The 19,960-nt window shown below is 61.7% G+C and overlaps 1 protein-coding gene across 2 annotated transcripts; it reads right to left on the minus strand.

Moving 5' to 3' along the window:
* Window positions 1–347: 347 nt before the first annotated feature.
* Window positions 348–8,937, minus strand: Ackr3 (atypical chemokine receptor 3). 2 transcript variants are annotated; one of them, XM_048344470.1, is made up of 2 exons: window positions 8,868–8,937; window positions 348–1,542 (listed from the first exon to the last, which is right to left on the minus strand). In XM_048344470.1, exon 2 carries the CDS (start codon window positions 1,511–1,513, stop codon window positions 425–427), a length of 1,089 nt encoding a protein of 362 aa, XP_048200427.1. In that variant the 5' UTR covers window positions 1,514–1,542; window positions 8,868–8,937; the 3' UTR covers window positions 348–424. The 2 variants fall into 2 exon arrangements, with proteins under 2 accessions (XP_048200427.1, XP_048200428.1); XM_048344471.1 differs by lacking the exon at window positions 8,868–8,937 and adding an exon at window positions 6,921–7,021.
* Between the last annotated feature and the right edge of the window lie 11,023 nt (window positions 8,938–19,960).

A 19,960-nucleotide genomic window follows, 5' to 3' on the forward strand; every position in this document is an offset into this window, starting at 1 on the left:
GACGCCTCCCGTATACAATATTTAAAATAGATTTAACTTTACAAACGCGTTGAGAAGGTATACCGCTAGTGAGAAAATAGAAAGTCTTAAATACACTGCGCCGCGTTGCGGGAGCCCTCGGGACACGCGGGAGGTTCTGCGGTGCAGCTACCCCGGCGCGTCCGTCCGTCCGTCCTGAGCTGGCGCCGGCGCGTCCTCGGTCCCCGCGGGCGGGCGGGGCAGGGGCGACCGGCCCGGCTCGCCGGCGTGCGGGAGACGGCGGGGACGCGGGGCAGCCCGTCTCCTCTTCACGTCCCCCCCCCCCCCCCGAGCGTCCAGTCCCCACCCCCCGCCCCCGGAATCCACGTACCCCGGCTGCCCGTGGGTTCCCCACGCGCTCACGCGTGTCCCCCCGGGCGGGGGGGGGGGAGCCTCCGCGGGGCGGTCACTTGGTGCTGTGCTCCAGCACGGAGTACTCCGTGTCTGAGGCCCGGGAGGCGTGGATGAGCTTGGTGAGTCCCGTCTTGGCCGAGTACTTGAAGATGAAGGCCTTCATCAGCTCGTACCTGTAGTTGCGGTTGATGAAGCTGTAGAGCACGGGGTTGACGCAGCAGTGCGCGAGCGACAGGCACTGCGTGACGTGCATGGCGGTGAAGAGCGCGTTCTCCAGCTGGCAGGTGAAAGGGAGGTAGTGCAGCATGGAGAACACGTCCAGCAGCACCACCGCGTGGTACGGCAGCCAGCACACCAGGAACACCACCACGTACGAGAAGATGATCTTCCGGCTGCTGTGCTTCTCCTGGTCGCCCGACGCCGAGAGGGCCCTGGCCAGCAGGAAGTAGAAGACGGCGATGACGGAGAAAGGGACGGCGAAGCCCAGGATGACGGAGACGAGCTCCATGCTGACGAGCCACTCCTTGGTGCTGTGTTCCGGGTAGACGGACCGGCAGTAGGTCTCGTTGTTGGAGGCGAAGGTGACGGTCTTCAGGTAGTAGGTGTCCGGCAGCGACACGCAGAAGGCCAGCAACCACACGAGGACGCACACGACCCGGCGCGCCGTCTTCTTCCGGCCGCTGGAGGCGCCGGTGAAGTAGGTGATGGAGAGGTAGCGGTCCACGCTCATGCACGTGAGGAAGAAGATGCTGCCGAAGAGGTTGATGGAGAAGATGAGGTGCGTGACCTTGCAGGAGAGCTCGCCCATGGGCCACTGGTTGTGCTGCACGATGCTGGCCACCCACACCGGGATGGTGACCACCACCCACAGGTCGGCGACGGCCAGGTTCAGGATGTAGCAGTGCGTGTCGTAGCCCGTGGTCTTGGCCTGGATGTTCACCCAGACCACCACGGAGTTGGCGATGGTGCCCACCACGAAGATGAAGATGTAGACGAAGGAGAGCGTGTACAGCAGGACGCTCTTGTTGGGCATGGGGGCGCACTGCAGCGTGTCCACCGTGATGCAGTCGCTGCTGTTGCACGGCCACGGGAGGTCCGAGTAGTTCCCGGGCTCCGCGTAGTCGAAGAAGTGCAGGTCCATGGCGTGCGGAGGGGGCGGGGCCGGAAGACCTACGGCAAACACAGGGCGGGGCGCCGCGTGAGGCCGGACCAGAGCCCCAGCGGGCGCTCCGCAGACTCGGCCTACCCTACCCGGGCGGTGGCTCCACCCGGAGAGGAGGAGCGAGGCCCCGCCCTGGTGGCTCACGCCCGCCACCCGAGCCACTCGGGAGGCTGAGCGGGGCCTGAGGATCGTGATTCGAAGCCAGCCCAGCCAAGAAAATCCGTGAGACCCCCACCTCCAATCGACCCCCAAGACAACACAAGTGTAGGAGTGGCTCACGTGGCAGAGCGCCATCCCTGAGTGGTAAGGCCACCAAGCTAGAGCATGAGGACCAGAACCCAAGCTCCGGTACACAGGCACACAGGCCTACACACACACACGCACGCGCGCGCACACGCACACACACACGCACGCAGGAAGGAAGGAGAATAACCCTACCACATCTGTGCAAACCAAAGCAAAACCCGCCCAGTCTCGATGCACAGGGCACTCTGGGAGAGAGTCGGCGTTTGTGTTCTAAGTCTATTCACGGCTGTGTTCTGGAGACGTCATCGGCCCGACTGCGCCGAGTGGGAAATCGACGCAGGACGGGGGCCAAAGAAACGTCAGGCCGCGCAGCCGGGCCTTGGTAACGCCGACGCCCCGCCCACTCCCGGCGGGGGGCCCCGGGGAGCCCATTTACCCACACCCCCCCCCCCAGAAGGGCAGGGCGGATCGGCTCCCCGCACGCCAGCCCGCAAGTGCCCGGCTTCGGCACCTCAATGAGAGCGTTTCAAATCCGCTTCCAAATCTGGATTCCCAAGGCGACTCCGTGCGTTTCGCCTCTCTTGAAACTTCTTGGAGAACCCCGGGTCTCCGGCCACCACCCCCCCCACCAGCAGGCGGTCAAGAAAGCCGCGTGGGAAACGGGGAGCAGGCCCCTGACAGCACCTCAAACCTTCCGACTCCGACAGAGGCCGGCCAGCCAGCGCCTCCTCCCCCGCCTCCCTCCCTTTATTTGTTAGACGGCTTGAAGGGCGGCGTGTGCCAAGGCCCGAGGCCCAGAAGCTGCCACCTGCTGCGTTTCTGGAAGGAAGCGGCCGAGCGGGTCCCCCGACGGCCCTGCCCACCTGACACGGGGCCAAGGCGCTGTCACCGCCGCGCAGCCGGGAGAACAGAGCCCCAGGTGAGGCCGCGTCTGGGGGTTCTCCAGGGCACAGCGGGAGCCGCTGGGAGCTGCTTCCTGCTGTCCGTCTGTCTCTTTGACAGGCCCCCAAATCCCACAGTCCTGGGACGGCTGTCACCCCCCCCACACACACACACACGCGCGCACACACACCCCCAAACCACACCGAGGGGCTGCAGGGGCTGGGAGACCAGAGACATCTGCGTCCCACACGCGGGCGCTGGTCCGGCTCACTTGTCACAGGTGACAACGGCCCGCCACGTCCACCTCGGGTCCCGCGAGGACTGCCTAGAAGATGGGGGAGGACGGGCCGGGGCCCCGGGAGCCTCACTCCGAGTCGAGGAGGAACTGCGGCTCCGAAAGCTCCAATTCCAAGCCGAGACAGACGTTCCTGGGCTGGAGCTCGGCCTTTTCTCTCGCCGGTGTGTCGCTTGAGACTAGTTATGCGTCCGCCCCCCCCCCCCCGCCACTCTCCCCCCGGGAGGCAGCGCGGAGCTCAGGGGTGCCAGGGAGCGGAGAGAATCCAGTACCCGGTGGATGCTCTGGGAAACCCGGCCCTCATCCCCGGCCGGGGGGCAAGGACACTGCGGGCTCCCCGGACGGAGCCGTCCGTCTCTCCCCTTCAGACGAGAGGCACAGCTTCCCCTGGCCCGCCGGCTTGGGAGACGGGCTCTTCTTACCCGCGGAGCACTGCGGGGCCCGGGGCTCAGAGGAGGGGGAAGGGCGTGGGCGAGTTTCTCCTTCATGACGCGAGCGCGATCCAGTCCCCCCCACGACCCCGGGACTCGCTGCGGGCGACATTGCTCCTGAGTCTCAGTCAGGAGGTGGCCTAGGGGCTCTGGGAGGCTCCGGGGTCTCCCTCCTGGTGCCCTCCCTGACTCAGTTTCCTCTGCTGCAGATACACTTCCGGCCTCCTGTGATGCACAAATCCCCCCTGCTGGGGACCACTGGCCACGCAGAGCGGCTCGGCGGGAGCCCACGACCACCACCGGGAGACCCTCTTCCCCGAGGGAAGGAAAGGCCCGGGGGCCAGCGTGCCCTGCGCGGGGCCCTCCGCCTCCTCCCGCGGATCCAGGGCGCTGCCCGCGCGGGGCACGCACAGCAGACCGCGTCCCGCCCACATCCGCGCGGAAGGGCCGGTGGCCCTTTGCTCCCTGAACGGACGCCCGCGTTTCCAGGCCAGCACTCGGGTCTGTGTGTGCGGGCGGGCCTCCCTGGTCCCGTACCGGCCAGCCCCAGGCCAGGGCGCCCGCCACCTCCCTCGGCCGTTCCGGATGGAAACCTGCAGGCCGCGTCCCCTCTCGGTGGGTGGGCACTACCCTCCCAGAGCGGGCGGGGGGGGGGGGCTGGGACCCCCCCACACCGTCTGCATGAGAGACGCTGGGTGGGAGGGAAAGCGGCTCAGGACGAGCAAGCCTTCCCGCCGTACCGTGTCGCAGACACCCCTCCCTTCCCCGCACCATCGCGCGCCCCCAGCGCACGCGCGAGGTGCTCACCGGGGCGGTGCGCGCGTTCTAGCCAGAACGCCTGGCGAGGTAAGGGCCCGGCGACAGAGGACCGGCCCCGCCGAGAATGGCGACCCACCGTGCGGAACGGACACTGCACCGCGGGAGGAAGGCCGGGAGAGGGGGCTGCTGTTATAAACTAGGAAAGTGATGGCTCACCGTTAGAAGGACGTGCGCACACACACGCGCACACGCACGCACGCGCACACACACACGCGCACACACACACCAGAGACCTGGCCATGAAGGAGAAAAGACCAACAAGGTCTGGGACTCAAAATGGGAAAGTGCCACCTTGTATGATTCTGCACCACGGAGACCACACGGAGAAAAAAGGGCCGTGGTGTGGCTCGGCCTTCCCCCCCTCCTCCCGTGGCCCCGCCCTCCCCCCCTCCTCCCGTGGTTCCTCCCTCCCCCCCTCCTCCCCTGGCTCCGCCCTCCCCACCTCCTCCGTGGTTCCACCCTCCCGCCTCCTCCTGTGGCTCCACCCGCCCCCTCCTCCCGTGGCTCCGCCCTCCCCCCTCCCGTGGCTCCGCCTTCCCCCCTCCTCCCGTGGCTCCGCCCTCCCCCCCTCCTCCCGTGGCTCCGCCTTCCCCCCCTCCTCCCGTGGCTCCGCCCTCCCCCCTCCTCCCGTGGTTCTGCCCCTCCTCCCGTGGCTCCGCCCTCCCCCCTCCTCCCGTGGTTCTGCCCCTCCTCCCGTGGCTCCGCCCTCCCCCCTCCTCCCGTGGTTCTGCCCCTCCTCCCGTGGCTCCGCCCTCCCCTCTCCTCCCTCACGCTGACACAGCGCATGCGCCCCCTCCGCGTTCCTGCCGTGCACCGCGCGTGGCCCCGGGCGCCGGGGCTCCTGTGGATCAGAGCCTCCCTGGGGGCCGGGCCTTTGCCCCTGGTCTTAGGAATCATCCGCCCGGCGTCCCCGCCCACGCCCCGCTGGCGGCACCCGAGCTCGCCCAGGGCGCGGGGGGCGGGCGCACAGCCACCGGACTCCGCGTCTCACGTCGGGGGGCGGGGGTGAGACCCGGCCCACCCATGGGGGGGATCAGGGGTTCAGCCAGGCTCACGGCCCGCTTCCTGGCCCCGGGGAGGTGGCCCGGAGGGGAGGTGCGGGGCCAGGGGCCGGGCCGGAGGGGTCCGCGGGGTCGGCCCGGGCCCGTCCAGCCGGAGCGGCCAGGGCGTTAAGCAAGGCCTGGCTGGGGGGGGGGGGGCGGTGGCGCTTCCTCCCGGCCCGGCCCGAGGCTGGGATCTCAGCCACCCTCTAGCCCGAGGCCCCTGCTGCCCCCGGAGCCAGATGAGATGGAGCCAGATGAGATAGACAGCGCGGAGCAGGCCCGGAGGCCCCCGGGGCTGGCCGGGGGGCGGGAGGCCGCCCTGGCCGGCGCCCTGGGCCTGCAGCTCCGCCTCGGGCCGGCTCCTCCCCGCGGCCACCGCCACGGTCCACGTCAGGGGCCGAGCACCAACCCCGCCACCCCAATTCCCGCGTCTGTCCACCGGAAACAGGCCGGGGCCCACGGGGGGCCTGAGCGACCGGGAGCACTGTGCTCGCTCGGCACCCCTGGGCTGCCCCGAAGTGGAGCAGGAGGGGACTCTGGGCAGCACCTCCCTCCCGGCCCCCGCGTGACCCGCCGAGCCGCCTCGTCCTCCCGCGGGACCAGTTCACACAGAGCACCTGGCCGACGCGGGAGCCCCACCGTCTCCGCCACCTGTCGCGGGGGCCTCGGGTGTTCGCTGCGGAGGTGAATCTGTTATCGCGACTGCAGAAGAGCCACCGCGAGCCCGGGGTGGACCCGAGGGGGCGGCTGGCCAGGCAGCGTCCTGCCGCCTCCACGGCGCCCTCCCTGTGACCCGGGCTGACCCCGCTTCAGACCAGGATGCGCAAACTCAAAAACGAATAATAAAGAAAGGCCCGGACACAGCACGGGCCACCTACCCCCCGAGGGAACGCAGCCCCGCTTGACAGTGGCACCCAGGACAGCCCCAGCCACGGGAGGTACTGGGGGCTGCAATGAAGGCCAACCCAGACACTGACCCGGTCCACCGTGCCGGCTGCTGCCGGACGCCAGGCCGTGCCCTTGGACCCAACCGAGATCTGCTCGTCGGGTTCAGCAGGACGGCGTTGGAGCCCCCCCCCCCCGCCCCGTTAGATCCGGGACGAGGTCACCGGAGATGCTGGCGGGGGACAGGCCCTCGGGATGTCACCACAGCCAAGAGCAGCGGAGGGGCCGGCTCTCCAGGGGACGCGGCCTCTGCGGGCTCCCTGCCCCCGGCTCCTCCTTCTGTCCCCTGGCCAGCGGCGGTTCAAGGACACCCGGGGTAGTCCCGGCCCTCCCTCCACCCTTTCCAAGGGACTCTGCAGCTCCGCAGCACTGCCCGTAAACCCAAGCAAGGCCCCGGTCTCTTCCCTCAGGAGGACGCCACGGTCGGTTTGGGGAAAGGATTCCTTTGTGTTCCTTCTGCTATTTCACAGTTGCGCTTTGGTACACTCTGGGGACCAAAAGCACCCGCAATTCCCAGCAGAACGCCATCGCGCGTGCGAACCCAGGGCCAGCCCCCCCCCCCCCCCGGGAGACCTGTCTCCCTCGCTTTCTGTCGGCGGCCTGCTTTCTCCACGGCAGAAGACGGGGGGGGGGGGGGGGCCCTCTGGAGCCCCGCCCTTCTCCTCTGGACTTTAGAAACCCTCGTCAGCACAGTGTCCCCCCCCCCCCCCCTTTACAAAGCGTACCTGCTCACTGGCAACCCCGGGTTCCCCAGAGCTAAAGCAAGTCCTGGAGCTGCCCGACGTGCAAGCAGGAACGCCTCCGGGCCCAAATTCCATTCATAGTCCACACAACCTCTGGAGGAAATCTGCAGATCTGAAACGCTGGGCTCACCCGCTGCCGGCTCCGGCACACTTGAGCTTATAAAGCCGCTGAGTCTCAGTCGCTTCCACCGGCTTCCCAGGGTGGATTTGAAAACGGGAGTTCTGGGCCCCAAACCAGCACACAAAAAGCCACTGTTCTGATTAAGTGTGGGGGGGGGGTTGTGTTTTCTTTTCTTTTTTTTCCCCTCCATCCAGAAAGCCTATGCTCCGCCCATTCTGGGCTTGATTAGAAATCAAAATACATTCTCAGCTTGGAGGACTTGTTATGACAGGTTAGTCACCCCCAAACTTTTTAACTCAGTTAAGTGCAAGCAAACTGCTTTGGAAATTTCTGGAACTTTATTTATACATACGTGTGTGTGTGTGTGACTGCAAATGTGTGAACCTTAAAAAAATAAAAATAGTGATAAATAAGTAAAACTCTTGACAGGCAGCAAGCGTCTCTGCGTTCCCGGGCATCTGTGGGGGGGTGGGGGGTGGGGGGAGGGTGTCCCCCTCCCCCCGAGGCCCTCTGGGGGCCGGGAAGGCAGCTGTGTGCCACACTCAAGTGTTTACAGCAAGGAGAGCAAGGGAGAAAGAGCAAACTGTTTCCAAAGCAGAGCCCCACGGCGGCTCTGCACCAGGGACCAGCTTCTGCATCCCAGATCTGATTCTCCAACCCAGCCGTTTATCCCGTTAAAAAATCTACAGAGAGCCAAGCAGAGAAACCAGAGCCCCGCTCTCCTTTCCAGCCCCGTCTATTCGAGCCCCAGAGTTTTCCCGGACTTAAATAAAGGCATACAAAGGCAGCATCTGTGCTTTAAAAGAAAAGAAGAAAGTTTCCACACGGAGGCTTGGCAGACTCGGCTCCTAGAGATGTCACTGCCCCGGCACCTTCAAAGGGCTCTAAGCCAGTGACGGGGGGCCCAGACTCCCTCCCTCTTTAGAAAAAAAACTAATTAATCCTGTTGTAAGCAAATGAATGGAAATGGAGAGGAGAGGGGGAGAGGGAGAGGAGGGGGGACCGCCGCTCCGACTTTTACAACTTTGCAATTCTCCCTGGAAGTTGTGCATCGTAGGCAAACACCTACTCCTGCGCACACACGCGCGCACACACGCACACACGCGCACGCACACACACGTTGAATCGTCACGCATGCCAACCCAGCCCAGCAACATTCACAGTTTACCTACAAAGTCTATTTGAAGTTGGACTTCACATTTTCAGGTTAGCAAGGAGGCGACTGGGGGCGGGAAGATAAAGGGGGGGCGGGGGGGGCCCAGCCCTGCCTCCAGCTCCGCTCTGCGGGACCCGTGACCCCGCGCGGCGGCACCGCGTTTGCATGGAGTCTGGGCTCACGAGGAATGTATTCAGCAACTTTCCCCCCCGGGTTCTGGTCCACTGAGCCGTGCCTGGTGAGGGCGGCTCTGCCGTGTTCACAGGCCGCTCCGTCCCTACGTTTACACACCAGACTCCGACGGGTCAGCGGGGGGCGCCCAGTGCCGCCGGCCTTCCCCCCCCCCCCCAGCGGGCAAGACGGGGACACCCCACGCCCCGCAGCGCCGCTCTGCCGGCAGACAGCACCTTCTCCCCGCTCTCGAGTTCCCCCACGCGTGACGAGGGGAGACTCCGCGGGGGGGGGGGGATGCGGGGCTCCCAGCTTAGGCGCCTTGCGGCGGGTGTTCCGAAGCAGACCTCCGGGCGGACGCCCAGGCAACCCAGAAACCAGCGCTCAGAAACTCCGCGGAAGCAGCAGCCGGAGGGAGGTCGGCCTGCCCTCCCCCCCACCCCCACCCCCGCCTGGCTCACCCCCGCCGCGGCTCTCTCACCTCCCGACCGGCCGGCTGAGCTGCGTCCCCTCCCGGCTGCGGCTGCGAGCTGGTGGGCTCTGCCGGCTCCCTCGGTGCTCAGCAGTGTGGTGAGCGGCGGGGCCGCGGGCCCGTGTTATATACACCGCAGAGAGTCGCCTCTAGGTGGCAGCTTCGTCACCCTGGACGGCCCGCCTGTCCCCCCCCCCTTCCACCCATGTACACTCCTGCAGGCACGCATACATACACACTCGCAGACCTTGCTCCGCGGTTGTTTCCTGCACAAACACACTCTTGGGAAACCCCAGCTTGCCTTCGTTTGCAAAGTCTAATGCAAGCACAAGGTCTAGACCCCATGGTGGGGAAATGTCAGAGAGACTTAGAGAAGCCGGCCTGTCACTCCCTCATCAGATACGGATCTGCCCCCGGGTACATCTTTAACAATCCCATTAACAGCCCCAAGTGCCTTTGAACGCCCGCCCCGTAGTTCCACCGAAGACGTCATTTCAAGATAAATTATCCTGAACTTCTGAACTGCTGTGTTGATATAAGCAAACCTGCTCCTTCTTTGTTAATTCCTCCAAGGGGGAAAAAAAAAAGCCTTCCTAGTTTGCTATGAGCAATTAATAGATCCTGCCAATTAATATAACCCAGAAGTAGGGGAAGGTAAGCTTAGGGCAGATTTAATTTAAATTCTCCTATTTGCAAAGATCTTTACGTTATAAAAATCCTTGAGACTCTATCCCGGTGACACGCTACGGAGCCCTCCCAGTGCCAGACACGCAGTCAAAGCTAATCAACGGCTTTGATAAGGCCCTGTCCCAGGTGAGGCCCGCAAACACTCCATTATTGTCATTATGACCGTAATTAAAGCCTGCACCCTTATCTACGAGAGTATTGTTCAAGTCGTCAGCTGGGAAATTCACCCTAATTTTTTTCAACGTGTCATATTCATCTCGAACGTCCCATTTAGTAAAATCGGCCACCTGACGTCAAGCCGTGCTTTTCCTTGTAAACCCAGGCTGCTCTAGGGAGGGACCTGCCTGCCTCCCGCCCTCCCTCCTCCCTCCCTCTCCCACCCCACCCACGTGGGCAGGCAAGGCTGGCTTTCCCTTCGCTCTCTTACTCTCCTGGAGTTCTTCCAGGCGGGTCTGGGGAAGCGGTGGCTGGAGGCAGTTTCTCCTGAGCTGAGACTTTCTAAGCACACGACCGCAGACCGTAGAAGGCCGTTAACTCTGGACATGGAGGTCGGCTCTGTGCAGAAACCCTTGAACAGAGGGCACTGTCTGGACAAAAGCTTGGAGCTCCACTCCCGGCACCGCAGGGCCCCCTCTGGGGAAGCCTGGGGTGCGGCCTGCTTTCCCAGAGCAATGGAGGGCGCAGTGGGGGGGGAGGGTCCTGGGCCCCCCAGCCGGCGGGACCTCCAGGCGCCCACCTCTCTCCCCTCTCCCTGCTCTGGTGCCATGCCTAATCTGCAGAGCGGCTGGGGACTGCTGGGGGGCCGGGGGTACCGCGTGGATGGGGACTGCTGGGGGGCCGGGGGTACCGCGTGGATGGGGACTGCTGGGGGGCCGGGGGACCCTCGTGGATGGGGACTGCTGGGGGGCCGGGGGACCCTCGTGGATGGGGACTGCTGGGGGCCGGGGGGACCCTCGTGGATGGGGACTGCTGGGGGCCGGGGGGACCCGCGTGGATGGGGACTGCTGGGGGCCGGGGGGACCCTCGTGGATGGGGACTGCTGGGGGCCGGGGGGACCCTCGTGGATGGGGACTGCTGGGGGCCGGGGGTACCGCGTGGATGGGGACTGCTGGGGGCCGGGGGTACCGCGTGGATGGGGACTGCTGGGGGGCCGGGGTACCTGCGTGGATGGGGACTGCTGGGGGCCCGGGGGGACCCGCGTGGATGGGGTCCCACACGCACCCCAACTCCGATTCCCGCATGGACCCAGTCTCTCCTCAACGGCTCGGCCAAGGACAACCTCAGATGGCTCCCAAGAAAAGAATCCGCCCCCCCCCCCCCCCCCCGCCGTCCCCATCGCGGGCGGTGCCTATGGAAGACTGCATCCCGGCCCCGCGCCCGGCCCCCACCCGGCCCGCACCCAGCCCGGCCCCGCGCCTGGCCCGCACCAGGCCTCGCCCGGCCCCGCACCCGGCCCCCACCTGGCCTTGCACCCGGCCCGCACCAGGCCTCGCCCAGCCCCGCACCCGGCCCGCACCAGGCCTCGCCGCCCGCACCCGGCCCGCACCAGGCCTCTCCCGGCCCCGCACCCGGCCCCCACCTGGCCTTGCACCCGGCCCACACCAGGCCTCGCCCAGCCCCGCACCCGGCCAGCACCAGGCCTCGCCGCCCGCACCCGGCCCGCACCAGGCCTCGCCCGGCCCCGCACCCGGCCCGCACCAGGCCTCGCCCGGCCCCGCACCCGGCCCCCACCTGGCCTTGCACCCGGCCCGCACCAGGCCTCGCCCAGCCCCGCACCCGGCCCGGCCCCGCACCCGGCCCGCACCAGGCCTCGCCGCCCGCACCCGGCCCACACCAGGCCTCGCCGCCCGCACCCGGCCCGCACCCGACCTCGCCGCCCGCACCCGGCCCGCACCAGGCCTCGCCCGGCCCCGCACCCGGCCCGCACCAGGCGATCCGATCCTTACCCGGCCCTGCTCTCGGGAGGGTCCGCGTCTCAGGAGTCCGCCTGGAGCGCCAGGCCTCCAGCGGCCGCCAGACCCGACCGCTCTGGCTGCGGAGGGGGCCGGGGGCCGAGGGAGCCGGGGGCGAGGCTCGGCTGGGGGCGGGGGGAGCCGGGGGCGGAGGGAGCCGGGGGGCTGAGCGCTCCACCCGACGCAGAAATAAGTCCGGGCGCGTGGTGAGCGCGCGGGAGGCAGGAGGCGGGAGGCGGGAGGCGAACCCGCGACGCCCGAGCAGAAGCGCGGGGCACAGCGCTGCTGGGCGGGGCCCGCTCCCCTCTCCCCGCTCCCCTCTCCCCGCTCCCCTCTCCCCTCTCCCCTGCCCGCTCCGGGTCCGGGTAGGTCTGGACACCCGCAGCGGCCGCCGGGCGCTGAGCCCCCCACTGGGGGACGGGGCTTCCGCATCCCCAAGACCCAGGGGTGCGGGCTGGGGGTGAGGGTGAGGGCCAGGCCCCCCAGCCTGGGCTGGGCCACATGGATCTGGCTGGGCCGGAACCCCGCGCCCCGTCTCCGCCCGCGGCTGGTTCACCGGGGCCGTGTGCACGCGAGGCCTCACACTCGGGGCCGGGGTGCCGAGCTCCTTCGCTCAAGGCCAGCGCTCCACCGCTTGGGCCGTGCGCCCCTTCCGGGCCTTTGCTGGTGAAGGGCAGGGAAGAGGCTCAGGGACTCTCCTGACCTGGCTGGCTTTGCGCTTCCATCCCTGGTTGTCAGCCTCCTGATGCATGAGCCAGCCCCCCTCCCCACCCCCCCACCCCCAAGAACCTTGTGTTCTAGCTGGGAGCTTGTCAGTGTTGAGGAGAATGGTTGCATGGTGGCGGGTCACTTGGGGGTCCCTAGCGGGCTCGCTCCCCTCCCTCCCCCCATGTCCTGAGCCAGACCCCGGGGACGCTGGGCCTGCGGCCTGTCCGCTGTCTCCCTGTTCTGTGTGCCGCCGGCGTTATTCCAGTTGAATCTTCACGGCAGCCACAAAAGACGGCACCATTTCCATCCCCCTTACCACACGAGGGCACGGAGGCCTGGTGAGCATCCTACCACGGGGAGAGCAGAGCGGCCGCTGTTGGCTGACCAAACCCGGGCCTCCCTGAACCCATGCCATGGACTCCCGCCTGCTTCCGCAGAAAACCAACCTTACGAGACACAGGGCAAGCAACTGAAAAACGTGTGCCAGAGGGGTGGACGGCTGTGCTCGGTGACACAGCACGTGGGAGCCACCCAAGGCCCTGGGGTCCATCCCCAGCACCAGAAAGGAAGGGAAGAGGGAGGGAGGGAGGGGGGAATAGAGGGAGGGAACAAAAGAATCCAGGATGTAAGTTGGCTTTTTCAAGCCACTAAGAATTTAGGAATAACTGACTTGGCAGAAAGTACTAACCCCAGAAGAAGCTAGTGGGAAGGAAGAAGGGAAGGTGGGAAGGGGGTGGGAGAAGAGGGAACCGGAGGGGAAGGGACGGGAGGGGAGGGTCTGAAAATTAAGTGAAGCAGAGGGAAAGATAGCTAGCTGACCTTTCACCAGGCCTAACGTTCTTTCCAGTCCTCGCGCGTCAGTATTCTCAAGCCTCACGTGGTAAGAAGCAGCTGTCGTGCTTCGTTTTCTTTTTAAATTTCCAGCTGGTCGCAGTACAGAACAAGGTGGCACTGGGCTACTGAGCCCCAAGCTGCTATCTCCAGTGCCCCTTATTCAAGTGTGACGTTTCTGAACCAGCACACACACACACACACACACACACACACACACACACACACACTGACGGGCTGGAGAGACAACTGACCCCAAGCCCGGTGAGGACATTTCCATCGAGGCTTCTGAATGTCCCACACGGCTCCTGTCTTGCCTCGCGAATAACAGTGCTCCACTCTTCTGGGTGGTACTCCTGGGCCTGAAGCAGGGAGTGTAAATGGGTGCCACCACTTTGTTGGCACTTACTAAGGTGAGGTGCACACACACAGGGCCCCATTGTGCGGTACCCACTCAAAGCTATACGTGTAGCACCGAAAGAAATGCTAGAAAGTATTTAAAGCACTCCCCAGAAGAGTCCCGAGCCACTGGGCACTGGTGACCCACACCTGTAATCCTGGCCACTCAGGAGGCCAAGATCCAAGGATCGCAGTACTAAGCCAGCCTAGGCACAAAGGACCATGAGACTCTTATCTCCAACGAACCAGCAAAGGGCCAGAAGCAGAGGTATGGTTCAAGTGGTAGAGCACCAGCCTGGTGCAAAAAAGTCAAGTGAGCCCCAGAGTCAGCACAACACACACATTGTCCCAAGCCAACAGTGATCCAACCCTGCTGAAAAATGACATAGACAGAAAACTCCATTTTCAGGGCTGGGAATGTGGCCTAGTGGTAGAGTGCTTGCCTAGCATGCATGAAGCCCTGGGTTCCATTCCCCAGCACCACATATATAGAAAATGGCCAGAAGTGGCGCTGTGGCTCAAGTGGCAGAGTGCTAGCCTTGAGCAAAAGGAAGCCAGGGACAGTGCTCAGGCCCTGAGTTCAAGACCCAGGACTGGCAAAAAAAAAAAAAAAAAAAAAACCCAACTCCATTTTCAAACATGTAAAATAACTCTAATTATGTAGACAATCTCTGGTGACCAGGTCAGGCTTCTCACTGAAAGGAAAAGCTGGTTTGACACTTGAATATCAATATGTTACTCAAATTCATAGGGCAAAGCATTTGACCAAAACCGAGGTTAATTCCTGACCATAACTTCCAATGTGCTAAGAATAGAATGATTCTCATTTATTTCCTTAATTTGAGGAAGCACATGAAAATTTGATCCAGGCTGTATAAGATTATTTACAGCTAGTATTCTGCTTCATGGTGAAAAAAAAATAAATGTTTTGGTTCTAAAATCAAAAAGCAAAGCAAGAATCGTCACTTTCACCACATCCTTTCCACACGCAATCACACGATCAATGAGAGGTCCCAGCTAGCATAATAGGGACAGAAAAAAAAAAAGAGATAAAAGGCATGTCTACAGGCTGAGAAGGATGGACAACTGCTTTTACTAGAATTTTAGAAGATGTTTATGCAGAAAATTTCTGGTGAATCTACAAAACTACTTTAGAAAGACCACAGAACAAAATGCCCATTGTTTTTCTATGTGTCAACAACAATTAGAAAATAAGATTGAAAAAAAATTGCATAACATCAAAATATATAGAAGACCTAGACATAAACTAATCTCAACAACAAACCTGACCTCTACACTGCACACAAAACAGCCACAAAAGAAATGACAAAGGACCAAAATCAGTAGGGCGTTCGGGAAACTCCATGTTGTCATTGAGGTGTGCTTTTCCTTCCCAAACCTATTTTATTTTCATGTCATTGTATCTTATTTTATTCATGTGGCAACTGGAACCCAACTGGAAACAGCGGCAAAAGCAGACAAATGGGATCGCGACAAACTGAAAAGCATTTCATCAAGAGTGAAGGCGTCAATCACAGAATGAGTGAAAATATCTGCAAACTACACCTCTGACAAGGCGTGCCGGATCTCTACCCAGAACAAAAGCTCTGAAAACTCAACCGCCAACGAAACATCAAGAACCCTCCCGAAAAGCAGGAGACGGCTACAGACAGACATTTCTCGAGAAGACCTACGAACAGGCCAACAGGCACCGGATACAATGTTCCATGTCACTGATTATTATCAAGAGAACGCAAATCCGAACCACACGGAGATGTCACCGCACGGCAGCAAGAATGCTCCATCGCAAGACTGAAGGCGAGTGTTTGGAAAAGGGAGCTGTGCACACTGTTGGGGGTGTGTGTGCAAATGAGCACAAGCCTTGGGGGCGAGCAATATGGACGCTTCCTCAAGAAAAGTAAAAATAGGACGTGCCATATGGCCCAGCAGTCCTACCACTGTGTGTACATCCAAGGGGCCCGAAGCCAGCCTGTCGGAGGGACATCCGCAGCCCCATCCACCGCAGCACAATGCTCCACAGCCGAGACACAGCATCAGCCCAACTGTCCGTCAGCTGATGGAGGGATAGAGAAAAGTGGGACACACAGACACAGCTGAATACTACTCAGTCCTGGCATTGGTGGCAACATACAGAGAGATGGATTGTGTTTCAGCTAACCGAGCCAGGCACTGAAAGACAATGACGACGCAATCTCACTCGTGTTTAGGCTCCAAGTATGTTGATCTCCTAGAAGCTGAGAATCGGGCATGTGATTGCCATGTCCTGGAGAAAGTGGGCTGGGAAAGGTTGACCAGTGACTACTGAGTTATAGTTAGATAGAAAGAAACAGCTCTAGTGGGCCAGGTATGGTAGCACATTCCTGTAATCGCAGGACTCAAGAAGTAGGAGCGAGGGCTGGGGATATAGCCTAGTGGCAAGAGTGCCTGCCTCGGTATACCCGAGGCCCTAGGTTCGATTCCCCAGCACCACATATACAGAAAACGGCCAGAAGCGGCGCTGTGGCTCAGGTGGCAGAGTGCTAGCCTTGAGCGGGAAGAAGCCAGGGACAGTGCTTAGGCCCTGAGTCCAAGGCCCAGGACTGGCAAAAAAAAAAAAAAAAAAAAGAAGTAGGAGCGAGAGAACCATGAGTCTCAAAACAAAAACAAACATACAAAAAAGGTCTGGTATGCCATTTCCCAGTAAGGTACAATTCCTCATACTATGTATTTTGAAAAGCTGCAAGAAAGAATTCTGACTGTTCTGACCATAAAGAAATGGTGAATGTCCGAGAAGATAAATATGCAACCCTGATTTGAATACTTCACACATAGATGGAGACACTAGACGGTAACTCAAGTGTGCATGGTGCTTTTATGCTTTAAGCTTTAAGCATAAGACCCTGGTTACACGGCTGTACACATTCATCAAGACTCAAGTCAGACACTTAGGGGCCGCGCTCCATTACAAAGTGAGTGGCAGAATATTCCGCTCAAGTGACGCTGTCTCTCGTATCCTAACATCTCCAAGGAACCCACGAGATTTGTGGACCATCCAGGGGCGCAGAAGGGAGAAGGCTGCACCCCGTCCCGAGCACCCCGTCCTCCATGCAGAGGGGAGAGGGGGACGGGAGGGAGGGAGGAACACGGGCGTGTACGTAGACCACCGTGCTTTTATTTCTTCCCACTTGTGTCATCTCATTAGTGGCTGGCACGGATGGGCTTTGTTCCCTGGTCCCTCTGCTCCAAATGTTTCATTCTTAGCTGTCAGGGTTGTGAAGAACATGGCGGAAATTTTCTTGAAAGTTCTAAGTGAAAAGTTGCTTTCTCTCCTTTCAGAGTATTGTAAAGTTTGACACAGAAAAAGAAAGGCATTCGCTCTCAGCAAGGGCAGAAAACTTCTGCCCCGAAGATAGATCAAAGCACCCGGGACCTAATGAGATACCAAGTATCCAGCACCTCAGGTCACACTGAAGGCTCATTTCTTCCAAATTTTAGCAACATTCTACCATTTTCATACCCTTTACACCTCAAGATATAGATTTTTAGCTTCAAACCAGGGGTGGAGGAAAAACGTTCAGCTCAAAACCGTCCAAACCCTGAAGGCCATCAAAGTCCCGAAGCATCCGAGAACGTCGGCCAGAACCATTTCGGCTGACGTGTGCTTTAAGATGTCAGATTCTAAGTAGGGTGGCGGTCACCTGCTTTCGCTCTCTCAGGCTCGGAAAGGACCCGCAACACTATCCGAGGCAAAATTAACAAGGGAGACCTTCCCCCCCTTCCTCCTTCCCCGTCTCTCTTCCCTTCCACTTTGAACTACCACACAGCTACGGAGACGCTCTCGCGCGGGCATTTTCCCCCTGAATGCCCGGCTGTGGCTGGCACCCCGAGCCCTGCCACGGGCGCTTCTCACAGACAGAGCCACGCTCCGCTTTGTCTCACACACACACACTTGGAGTGCGAACCGTAACAACTTGGGCCAGGTCTGATCTCTGTCTGAGGAATCCACTCTTTCTCTCTTCTTCACATCACACATATTTTGAGGGAAAATATTAGGATATGCACAGATATCTCGTGCTCCCTCAAAGCCCCCAGTGTGATTCACCTGTTTGTTTACATCGGTGCGAACTTGGGGTGTCCTGTTGCATTTCGTGAGCCAGTAGCACCTCTCTCGATGTTTATTTCACAGTTCAGATTGTTCCGGATTTGACCAGCAGGAGCTGCCTTGTGCGTCTTTTTACTGTATCTCCGATCGCTCTTCGCATCCTTCCTCGTCTTCTGGGACAAGAAATTGGGCCAGGCTGGTCTTCCGCGTTCCCTGGCCCGCCCGCAGCCTGCTCCGCCGAGGAGCTTATTGGCAAATGGTGTTCGGAAGCCCAGATCTGGGCGCCACGCGTGTCCATCGCTGTGGGCGTGTTGCAAATCCCAGACGCAGCGGTCAGTGACCAGCACGAAGATGGACTCATTTGCATACACGGATAAAATGTATCTACATCTAACTGTTTCAAACACCTCATTCCAATCCAGTTGACCGTCTCCATTCCCATTTTCTCCCTTCCTCCCTCTGGAGAAGTCTCAGTGTTCTCCGTAGCGAGAGGCCTGACCTCTGTCGTCACTACAGCTGTTGATTCCATCAGCCTCCTGGGTTCACTTCATTCACGCGCTGCTGCCGCCATCGCAGATCGCCACAGCCCCGGTGGCGTTTAAAACCACCCGGATGTATTTGCTCTCCATCCTGAATATCCTAAGTGTGTAACATCGATGTGCCAGGCTTCAGGGAGCCCCGGAGGTCAGCCCGCCCCCCCCCCGCACCTGCTCCAACCCACTCCCATCCTGGGGAGACCTTCCTCCTCCCTCACAGAGGGACCCCCGTGACCACAAGCCGTCCCCTGGGTCCCCTCCTCACGTCACGTCACCCCTGCAAAGCCCATCTACTGTCGAGGGTGCCAGTCGCCGCTTCTGAGGATTAAATTGTGGGCTTTGGGGACTTCATTCTACACCCCAAAGAACCAGCCCCTCCTCTTCCGGAAGCCCCACGCTCTCGTCCACGAGAATGACCCCCCCATGTCCTGCCCTGCCCTGCCCGCGCCCCGGAGCTCAGGGGAGCCTCCCTGACTTCTCGAGGGGGAGCTGTGTCTTAGGACGGGAAAGGGAAGGCACGGGGAGGGACAGCAGATGGGGTTCCGACTCCGTCACGAGCCCGTCTCGCAGAGCCCAGGCCAAGGCACCTCTGCCTCTCTTCTTTCTGTTCCAGGTGAGGAAGCCTCGTGAGTGGGTATTGTTTGTGGGTGTCCATGAATCCCCCCCTAAACCAGGTTCAGCACAAGAGAGGCCAGCATCTGCTGATGCGTGTGACCGCATCACGGCCAAGAGGCAGGGGCGGGACTCGAGGACCCCGGAGCAGGGGAGCAGGGGCGACACGCGCGTCCGGACGCCGGCTGCGTCCCCTTGACTGGGTGGAGGGGCTCCCAGGGAACCCGGAAGCGCGCATCTGGGCACTCTGCGAGGCGATCCTGCGTGGAGGGGATAATCGGTGCTAAGCGGGCGGGGCCAGCCCCAAGGCATTTTGTCTAGCCGAGGCTAGCCCTGCCTGAAAAGCCCGGCGTTTGGATGTTTGACGTAGCTCGGAACGCATCCCCTCCCCCCAAAGCAGCCAAAGAGACGGGACCAGGAAGGAATGGGTCGGGGGAAGCCAAACCGGACCCCTCCACCCGCGCACGAGAGCAGTTGCTGTTTTGTTTTGTCAGTGAGACCTCGTGCTGGCTGGACAGGCGCTCTCCCACGTGAGCCACGTTCCTAACACGCCATGCTGTGATTGGTTTTCAGGGAGGGTCTTCCTGGGGCCCAGGTCCGGCTGTGAACCGCGATCCCCTCACGCCTAGCTGGGCCCACAGGCCCGGGCCACTAAGCCAACTCAGTTCTCAAGATGGAGTCCCGCTAACACTTTGCCCAGGCTGCCCTTAAACCCCAATCCTCCCAAGCTCTGCCGCCCGGCTCGCCGGGATTACAGCGTGCACCGGCGTAGCCGGTCCCGGGGCCGGCTTTGAAGAGGACTTATCTCCACCCCTGAAGAGACCCAGCCTCTGGCCATGCGCTCAGGCCTGTGCTGTGGAAAGAGTCTGGGAGACGGACCGCAGGAAGCAGCAGGGCAGAGGTGCTGGCGTCTGGGAAGAGCTGTCTGCTGAGAGGGGGCTCCTTACCCGCAGATTCGTACCTGGCTCGGTTCCGGGAGTCACACCGCCTGACTATCAAGGAGGAAGCCACCTGGGCCTGGGGAGTGGAGGGTGGGGGGGCCCGGGGAGGGGAGGGTGGGGGGGGGCCCCCGGCCTAAACCTTGGTGTCTGAGACTCCTGACGAATCCTGTCTTCCTCAAGGCTCTCTTTACTCCCTCCTAGCCAGCTCTTCCTGGCTCTCATCCTGTGCTGCCGTTTGGAAGGGGGAGTGCCGATGTTGTCGTTTGTTTGCCATGTCAGCACTCCTCCACCGCTCGGCAGGCGACCGCGCTACAGAGCCACACCTCATGCCCTG

This window comes from Perognathus longimembris, chromosome 4 (genome assembly GCF_023159225.1).
Source record: "Perognathus longimembris pacificus isolate PPM17 chromosome 4, ASM2315922v1, whole genome shotgun sequence".
NCBI classification, from domain to species: Eukaryota; Metazoa; Chordata; class Mammalia; order Rodentia; family Heteromyidae; genus Perognathus; species Perognathus longimembris.